A 9,764-nucleotide genomic window follows, 5' to 3' on the forward strand; every position below is an offset into this window, starting at 1 on the left:
AACAAAAACTCGTCTCGTTTTGCTGAGTCGAACGTTTTCGAGTTCATTCTGTGATCCAAACTTTGAGAGAGCAGAAGGCTAAAGGGGGCGAGCAGCAGCAGCAGCAGCAGCAGGCCCGGAGCATTTGCATGATTCATCATTATCACTAACCTCTTTAACTGTCAGAGGAAACAGCACACAGCCTACAGGCAACACACACACACACACACACACACACACACACACACACACACACACACACACACACACACACACACACACACACACATGCGCACAGCCTCTGGGAAGCACTTGTTCCACCATTTGCAGATAGCAGCTTACAGTTTAGCAGGCCCCAGAGATAAAATCATGTAGCCGCTGTGCAGATACAAACTGTGGCCTTTAATGACAAAAGCGCTGCAAATCCAACGCCCCAGAGTTCACCGGGTCACAGCCGGGGCAGCGGGGCGGAGCGTCGGAACAACCGCTTCGGGTTTCCAAGCCGTGGTTCTGCTCACAGTCTGCTCAGAGTCAGACTGATACAATCTGGAAATGCAGCATAAGAACCTGATGTTAAAACTACAAATCAACTGTTTAGAGGGAAGTTGCATCACATATTCTAGATCCATTCTATTCTTAGTGTGTGACCGTTGTGGTGGTTGGATGAAGTATTGTAAACATCCTTCCATTCATTCTTTCCATCCATTTTGTAACATTTGTCTGTATTCTGTCGTCGTTACTCAGGTGGAACGCTACACTCTGATTTTCGTCCCCGGCCAAATCAGCGTGACCCGTGGCTCAGGTCAGGGATCATGCTTATGAGGGGAGTCCAGCAGGTGAGCAGGACATGAAGGTGGCTTAGTCCCATTTCAACACAATGGAGAGTTTACATGCTTGACTGGATGTGTTTGCAATTTAATCAAGGGACTAACTTCCATTTTACGCCAATTTCAATCTAATTCCAGCCTAAACTGGACCCAGAACCAGAGTTTGAACACAACATTACATGTCTCCTCCTCTTTGTTAATGCACTGATGATGTCTGATTGCCTTGATTATTAGAGTTTGCTCAAAGAGGCAGCTGGCCCCTTTCCACTGGCTGAATCCTTCACTAATAGGCCCCCCAGCTGCCATGGCTGCAGGAGCAGTTCAGGGTGGGGCCACAGCAGGACCAGTTGTGTGACTGGAGTCCGGAGTCTGGAGTGGAGCTCAGGTAACCAGGATACTGAGGAGTGCGAGGCTTCTCTTCCTCCGGCTTTAAGCAAATATTGACTGGAGCTGCGAGCAGAAGCAAATAGGCTCTCAGGTAAAGAACGACACGCAGGACGAGGCTTTCTCATGGCAGCTCTTTCTACTGCCGAGGTGATGAGACATGCTAGACACGTGTTGAGCCCAAAGACGGCCTCGCCTGTGTGTGTGACACACCCGAGCGTTACGGTTTAAATGACCCCCGACACTAAAAGACCAATGTCTAAAACAACTAAAGGTGCACTGGGATACAATGGTGACGTGTTTTTACTGTCAAACTGACACACAGAGACGTTTGTATCTGCATAAAAACAGTGTGTCCACAGGCAGGAGAAGCAAACTAAATTACCTTTGAATTAGCAACAGCAGCAAAAAATTAGCTTTAAGGATGAATAATCGACTTTCAGCCAGTAAATTCATCCTTTTTTAGCCAATATAGATGTTATAGTTGTGCTTAGACTCTCTGGGCTCATGTGTAGCAAAGATCCAAACAGACAGCCACTGAGTTTGAAGATGTCATGTAAACATTTATTTCATTTACATTGATTTAAGCTTAATTTCAGATCATCAAATGTTGAATGAGTTAATTTGGTGGTTTTGTGTGCCATGTAGTACAAAATGTGTGTTACTGCCTGTTGCATAAGCCCTGGAGCAGCTTTGAAAGAAACTAAAAATGAAGAAGTAAAAATGTATAATCCACAATCAGCCAAACTGGAATTAAAAAAATGCCGTTTATTCTTTAGTTGGATGGAAACATCACTTTCTGTGAACGCATGCAGCACAGGAGTCATCGCTTGAGCATTTATTGTAATTACAGGAGTACAAAAGATTCAAGCACTTCATGGAAAAAGATAGCAGATCAGATAACAACAACAACATTTGTCTGTAAAAACAAAACAGGAACAAAACAGTTTGACCCTTTAACTTGAAACAATAAAGGGAATTAATGGAAAACGTGTGATGGCTGAAAGCTGCAGCACAGCATCCAAATAGCAGATGGCCCATATCAGATATCTGCTGTGTGTGTGTGTGTGTGTGTATGTGTAGGTGTGTGTGGGTGAAGTGAGTGTGGTTAATGGTTAGTTAATGATTAACACAGCCTCCTATTAGGCCCATCTCTCTAATCCCTCTCTGCCGGCCTGCTGCAGACTCTGTCCATGACGTAGGAGATAGACGGTAATGAATCGGCCCCCAGTGGAAAACACACACACACACACACACACACACACACAGCCACCTGATGAAGGCGCCGATGGGAAAATGATTATGATAACGCCACCAAACAAGGACGTGGAGATTAGCGCCCAGGCAGTCGTAAACGTCGACCCCAGAATGGAACACACACTCACATGATGTCATATCACCTGACAACAACTCAAACGACAGGATGTGGTCAGATCCGCTGTAAAGCTCTCAACTAGGATTGAACTTTAACATATAGGGGACTTGTAATGGGACTTTTCCTCTTGGCGCCTTGGTTGAAGCGCCAGTGTCAGTTGGCCCGGTGCATTTGCATGTCACCTGCTCTGTCCTCCAAACCAGCCAGCAGCTTCTCCTTCCCCATTGGAAAACAAACAATTGTGACAGGCGACTCGTCAGGCAACATTTTGGTCCAAGTGTGTGTGCTGCTCTCTGTAGAGCAGACAGCTGTATGCAAATAAGGCCGCCCACCTTTACACAGGGATCATACACTCACATTAACTAAAGGCTCATCCTACACTAACACACTGCAGGCTTAGATTAAGAGCTTTACCTGCTTTTCAATTTAAAAGAGTTTTTGCTCTTTGTTCTCCTGAGTTTGCTTAAGTCAGTTTGCCTTGGAGGAGCAAACTGACTTTTTTTCCCCCTTACAATATTCCACTATGTATCTGACTTAAGGCTCGTTAACACATCACTGTCATTCTTCCGTGATGAAAACGTTTTTTTTTTCTAAATTCAAAAATCTTTTCCAGTTGCCAACCCGTACCTGCTTAACGCGAGCCGAACGAACAAAACTTCATCTTCAGGTATTGTTACGTGAGGCTCAACGTCAGGCAAATACAGACATGGAAAAGAGGAGGAAGACACAGGAATGATCCAGTGATGAAGATCCAGACAACAGCTGCTGCGGCTGCTGCGGCTGCTCCGGGGGTCAGAACCTCTGCGGGGAGATCAGGAGAAGTTAAGTTTAGTTAGCACGGATCAAAAGTTTATATAAAGAGGAAAACGAAGTAAAAACAAAACGAAGCTCACCATAGCTCATATAAAGAGAGAAGCGATGGAAAGGGGAAGTAAGTAAGAGCGAGCAAACGGCGGAGAGGTTTGGCGCACCTGTTTACGCAAAGACCGCAGCGAGTGTGAGCTGAGCTGCGACAGGTATACACCTTTTATACTTCTACGTCTCCCTCTCGCTCTCTCTCTCACTCTTTCTCTCTCTCCCTCCCCCCCTCTATCTCTCTTTTTCACCTTCCTCCCTCACTCCCCACCTTTTCCCTCTCGCTCTCTCTCTCTCTCTCTCTCTCTCTCTCTCTCTCTCTCTCTCTCTCTCTCTCTCTCTCTCTCTCTCTCTCCACCCCTCGCAAACGGCGCAGAGTGCATCCTCAGTGCGCACAGACACCTGTCGCACGGTGCGTTGCTCTGATCCAATATTGACACAAAGGGGGGAGGTGTATGTATGTGTGTGTGTTCCCCCTCCACCCTCTGCTTGTGTGCCGTGTTCCTGCGTTGATGGGCAGCAGGAGGATAAAGGTGTTTTGTGCCTTTTCCTTTCTTTTAGTCTTTCTTTCTTTCTCGTCGTTGGCGCTTCTGCTGCCCGGATTCTTCCCCCACTTTGTCTGACTCAGATCATCTCCCTGCATCATTTCCATATCATCTGACTTGCAAATGTGTTTCTACTGCGCGCTGACTCGGAAATAGTTGACGATGATGATGATTGTATACGCAGGGAAGTTTAGAGTTCAAACTTTCAACACAAATCTATCGATACGTGTTTAGTTGGAAAGATCAATTTATCGGTGTTCTTCCATAGAACACTGTTGTGACCTGTGTCTCTGTGTGTGTGTGTGTGTGTGTGTGTGTGTGTGTGTGTGTGTGTGTGTGTGTGTGTGTGTGTGTGTGTGTGTGTGTGTGTGTGTGTGTGTGTGTGTGTGTGTGTGTGTGTGTGTGTGTGTGTGTGTGTGTGTGTGTGTGTGTGTGTGTGTGTGTGTGTGTGAGTGAGTGAGTGAGTGAGTGAGTGAGTGAGTGAGTGAGTGAGTGAGTGAGTGAGTGAGTGAGTGAGTGAGTGAGTGAGTGAGTGAGTGAGTGAGTGAGTGAGTGAGTGAGTGAGTGAGTGAGTGAGTGAGTGAGTGAGTGAGTGAGTGAGTGAGAGAGAGAGAGAGAGAGAGACACTGCTGTGTAATAACACCTTTATATCCACCTAACGTTTATTTCAAACTATTAATAGTGCAGTCACCGGAAAAGACACAAAATTAACAATATAAGAACTTAACACTGAGCTGAGGATGAATTTAACCTCATATGCACTTTACCATCACGTTAATATAGAATCTCTTAACCATTTGACGTTATATGCCTTGTATGTGGCTATACGGTTACAATGCATGCTGGGACTTGTAGTGCGGTTGCTTTGTAGGTGTCATGTAGTGCAGAATAACAAAATCAAACCCGATTTTTCCTAAATCATTTATTATCATTGATTATTGGCTTTTTTATTGGCAAATTTAGTTTCACATTATTAAAAGAGGACGTGCCATTTCTTTTATAAATGGCCTTTATAGGAAGAAGAAAAAAAGGCCCAGAGCCCAAAATTTATTAATTTATTTGTCTACAGTTGCCATGGCGCCAGGACACACCGTTTACAAATTGTCACTCAAATCAACTTTTCAGGTGTGAGAAACTGCGTGACAGAAAGACAGGAAGGACGGACAGAGACATGAAAGGAAGGGAATGACCTCATGGTTCTGCAAGACCACTTAGACTACATCTAACCCTCACTAAACAGCTTTATCTTTATTTAGCAATATGGACGGACAGACGTCTCAAACCTCAGTCGGCTTCTGATAGTGACGTCACTGACATCACAATAACGACGGCACAGTTAAGAATCAAAGGCCACTGGAACCTGGAACCTTTCATTTGCTTTGAGGAAAACAATCTAAACCACAATCTTCTACCTCAAACATTCTGTACCAGGTTGAAACATGGCAGCCTCCAATCTCATCCCATCAAACGTCTCATACAGGAAGGAAATATAACACTGACAGTTGGAGTTTCCGTCCGTTTAGACCCTGTTTACCTTCTCGCTCTCCATTCCAGCACAAACAAACCGTAACGGTCCTGTTTGGGAACATACACACAACCTGAATTTGAACAGCCGCCGTCTGCAAGCAGGTTACAGGAAGCGGAAGTGGGTTTATTAAACAAAAACGTTACCGGCTTCATTTCAAGCCTGAGGAGCCGATCGGGGCAGAACTAGAGATGTTAAGTACAAATACTCATCTTAAAAAGGTAAACACAGGAAGGATCTGAGAGTAAGACGACACCCAAACCTGTGAGCAAATATGTTTTACGGCTTATGGGAAGTTTCTTTAAGCAGAAAGATGAGCCGCTTATAAACGGAATCAACAGAACGCCCTACACATCACATGAGGTATGATTACATTCACGCCGCTTTCCCTGAAAAGTAAAAAAAAAAGAGCGAAAAAACCGTCACCTACAGAGATCCTCATTATTAGAGCTTACAATGTCGTGATCATCCCTAGGAGCTCCTATTGGCTGACACGGCTCAGTCTGGCGGCGTAGGCGTCCCAGCCCGACTTCCTGTAGGCCTCGGTGCGCTCCAGCCTATCGGGGGCCTGCAGGATGCCCCGTCCGACGATGATGATGTCAGAGCCTTTAGTGCCGATGACCTCCTCGGGGGTGGTGTACTGCTGGCCCAACGCATCACCTGCAGAGACAGAGGGAGCGGAAGAAGAGAGGTCAGCTATGGTTTATTGTTCCACAGTGCCCCCTAGTGTTGAAACTAAGCACAAATTCAGCTAAAGCTACAGTGAGGAAGCATGATCAGCAATGTAACAGTTTTCTCCACATATGATAAGTGTTAAAACAGGGATTAAAACTCTCCTGCAGTCACAGGACGCGTGCTTCATTACAGACTGGAACAACCTGTACGTCATTATGCAACTGCCATCAGAGAAAACAAGTTCAAAGGCATGCTGGGAGATTAAGGAAGTCACTAAGCAAACAGATGCGCCGCAAGGGACAACGATGACAACAAGGAATCGGGTGATCTGTTAAACCAACAGAAGGAGACGCTGGGCTCACCTCCGCTCTGCATCTGCACGCCGGGCGTCATGTGGATGAACTCCGGCCTCTTGCTGACCTTGGAGCCGCAGATGAAGCCCATCACAAAGTCCGGCTGCTCTTCGGCCATCTTCACCTGCAAGAGAGAGAGATAATCGTTTGTACCGTAGAAGAATGAATGAATGAGACGTCGCTGAAAAGTTTGGGGGCTTCGCAACCGACGTGCTTACCACAGCTGCCGTGTATTCGCCGGTAGCCAGCGAGCCCTGCGAGCTCATCTGTGCTATGAGCAGGCAGCCTCGGCCCAGCGGCTTGCCCGCCGCACTCAGGCCCTTCACCACGCCGGAGCCCGGGACCGCGTGGGCGTTCACGATGTGCGACCAAGAGGAGATCTGGTACAGACCGCCTGTGATGCAGATCGATGCAAACGCGGTTAAGATCAGAGAACCATCGGCGGGGACTCAGACGTCAACAACAGAAACACACAAAGGTCTGGAGATTCCCTCCATCTCTCTCACCCTCGTACTGATGCTTCACTGTGCTCCCGATGTCGGCAAACTTGCGATCTTCGAAGATGAGGAAGTTGTGTTTCTTGGCCAAATCCTGCAGCGTCTGGCTGAGGGAGGGCGTGTAGTCCTGTGATCAGACGGAACAACAGCGCTCAGGCATTTCTAGTCGCACTCAGGTCCTTGCAAAATGTGGACAGGATGTGAACCAGTTACCTTCAGGATGTCCACGTGGGTCTTCAGCAGGCAGATCTTTGGGCCGAGCGAGTCGGCCAGCTGCAGCAGCTCATCACTGGTGGTCACATCGGCAGACAGGCAGAGGTTGGACTGTTTCTCCTCCATGATCCTCAGCAAATTGGAGGCCAGAGGGTGTGTGTCTGCGGAGGAGAGAGACCAGACGCCTCCATCACTCAGGTGTCACAGGGACTCCATCATGATGGTTCGCCTTCACACACGGGTCGACTTACTTGGTAGTTCTGCTCTGGCTGCGTAGCTCAGCTCCTGGTTCTGCTCCTTACACGGCTTCTTCTTAGCAGGGATGTCATTGCGGTTCTCCTCCTTGGGTCTGAAAGGCAGAATTAGACCTGCAGTCATGACATGCAAACGCACAGAGCGATGCAGCAAACACTCAGATACTTCAGATTCTGTGTTGTGGCACCTGAACGTGTTGTTGTCCAGGATGAACTGGCGGACGCTCTGGGCCGTTCGCTCGTCGATACGCTTGGCCGCCAGCAGCACGTTGAGCAGCTTGAACATGGAGATGATGGGAAGGAGTCGGATCCCCTTGGAGGCCAACATCTTCACGGCGCCTTGCTCCCTGTCCATCACTACGATGGCGTCCGTCACCTTTCGGCGTACAAACAAATGTTTGTGAGGACGTTTACGCCCCTCTGAGGCTTGCTGACACGACATGCATGTTACACGGCTTCTACCGCACCTTCAGTCCCTCTTTGTAGAGCACCTCTGCCGTCTCCAGGATGCTGCTGCCGGTGGTCACCGTGTCTTCGATGATCAGACACGTTTCGCCTTGGCGCATCAGCCCCTCCACCATGCGCTTCGTTCCTAACGGGGTCAAAGATTGAGAAGAAGATGATAACTTTCTGCAGTAAAAGTTATTTGCTAGAATCACCTTATCAGCCTAACAGGAGGTTAGAAATATCAGCAGCCATTATCTGTCTGGTCAACGTCCAAACAGGGAGCACATCCAATGATTACGTCACAATTTCCGGTGACATATGCAAGGTCAGCCGGTCTGATATGCAGATGCCTACCGTAGTCCTTGGCCTCCTTCCTCCTGATGAGCATTGGCAGCTCGTGTCGGGAGCAGATGATGGTGGCCAGGGGCAGAGCCGTGTACGGGACCCCACACACGCTGTCGTATTGCAGCTCTGCCTCTACCGCTTGCTGGTACATGAGACTCGACACCTGCGCACATACAGGGACAAGAGGCTCCCAGTTAGTAAGATGGTGAGGAGTGTTAGTTTGTTAGTTTGATAACTGGGAGCAGAGTAAGAGGGTAAATGAAGACCAGATAATGAGCAGAAAGGAATCTTCTGGCCAATGTTTGATATTTGTTCATCCAATACTGAACTATTATCAAACCAACTAATCAATACCAATTCTGGTGATTCATTCAATGTTTTGATCATTTAGAAGTTATTTGTATGCTCTATTTTCCTATATGACGTAAGATAAAGTAGGACATTTTGGACCTCAATTTATGGTTCAGTAACTTCCCATGTGCATTTCTGACCAATATAAATAATTCTATGTAATTGATCATTAATAAATGATAAGATACAATTCATGGGTTGCCCTGGACAACTAAATGAAGGCCAAATAATGTCTAGTAGGACGATCCTGACAGGCAGATAATTTATGGAATCAGTGAAAGTGAGTGTAACTTTACTGCAGCTCTCTTGTAGATGCACTGTCGGGGGTTTAACCGAGGTCTATTAGCAAATATGTTGACGTAATGTGTTTTTTGGCTCACAGGACTCTACGACGCAGGGCGCGACTTTTCTGGGAATGATTCTCAAGACATATAACTCACTCTGGTGGACACGTGTATCACTCATATCCAGCAGTGTGGCGGGGTGACCCAGATGTGCTGCTGTTGTCTTCTCTTTATGTAAACTGCACCAGGATAACATTTTGTTGTGATCTGGCGCTATATAAATAAAGTTGAGTTGAATTGTTATTGGCACGCGTGTTAGTTCAGTAGAGCGAGCGGCGCTCGTGCAGTGGCGCGGGGCAACACGTGTTTACCTGGTTCATCAAATTCGGGTAGGACACCAGGACTCTCAGATCGATGTAAATCGGGGTCATCATGCCGCTCTTCATTTTATATTCCCCGAATTTAACCGCGTTCACTTCATGGAGCTTCAAAATCAGACTGTCAAGGCAAACGTTGTCCATGTTTCCGCGTGGTTAGCTGAATTATTGCAGCCGCTTCTCGATTTACTTCTCCTCGCTTTCACTCTGCAGCCACACTGCAAGCATTTCCGGTTCGACTACTTCAAAATAAACCAAATTGCGTGGGCGTTTCATCTGACGACAAAATAATAACGAGCAACGGGCCACGTTTATCTCAAATACTCTGTGTTTTATGTATAAGTAATCCACACCTTTCTATTTGAAATGTACAAGTTTGAGGAAGGAAGTTCATCCACCTAGAATAGTGTCAGTATGAGATGTGACGCAATTTCGCTTTTTATTATTAATGCTTATAACAAAATACCCTTGCTGGACT

General features: G+C 46.8%; 1 protein-coding gene across 1 annotated transcript; it reads right to left on the reverse strand.

Annotated features, from left to right (window-relative positions):
• Positions 1-5,169: 5,169 nt before the first annotated feature.
• umps (uridine monophosphate synthetase) lies at positions 5,170-9,513 on the reverse strand. The gene is made up of 10 exons (XM_076159206.1): positions 9,281-9,513; positions 8,284-8,437; positions 7,950-8,074; positions 7,671-7,858; positions 7,480-7,577; positions 7,229-7,389; positions 7,025-7,142; positions 6,737-6,912; positions 6,528-6,642; positions 5,170-6,150 (listed from the first exon to the last, which is right to left on the reverse strand). Exons 1-10 carry the CDS (start codon positions 9,428-9,430, stop codon positions 5,972-5,974), a joined length of 1,464 nt encoding a protein of 487 aa, XP_076015321.1. The 5' UTR covers positions 9,431-9,513; the 3' UTR covers positions 5,170-5,971.
• Positions 9,514-9,764: the final 251 nt, after the last annotated feature.

The sequence above is a fragment of the Genypterus blacodes genome, unplaced genomic scaffold (assembly GCF_046128005.1).
Source record: "Genypterus blacodes isolate CSIRO-AG114 ecotype Tasmania unplaced genomic scaffold, CSIRO-AGI_Gbla_v1 ptg000093l_1, whole genome shotgun sequence".
Classification (NCBI taxonomy): domain Eukaryota; kingdom Metazoa; phylum Chordata; class Actinopteri; order Ophidiiformes; family Ophidiidae; genus Genypterus; species Genypterus blacodes.

What these genes read in the sequence shown, in the direction of transcription:
- umps (XM_076159206.1), bottom strand. Translation starts at nt 9,430, where the DNA reads ATGGACAACGTTTGCCTTGACAGTCTGATTTTGAAGCTCCATGAAGTG. An exon ending in GAAGGAGGCCAAGGACTACG is followed by an intron (nt 8,075 to 8,283) that starts GTAGGCATCTGC and finishes TGACCCCGTTAG; the next exon opens with GAACGAAGCGCATGGTGGAG. An exon ending in TCTACAAAGAGGGACTGAAG is followed by an intron (nt 7,859 to 7,949) that starts GTGCGGTAGAAG and finishes GTACGCCGAAAG; the next exon opens with GTGACGGACGCCATCGTAGT.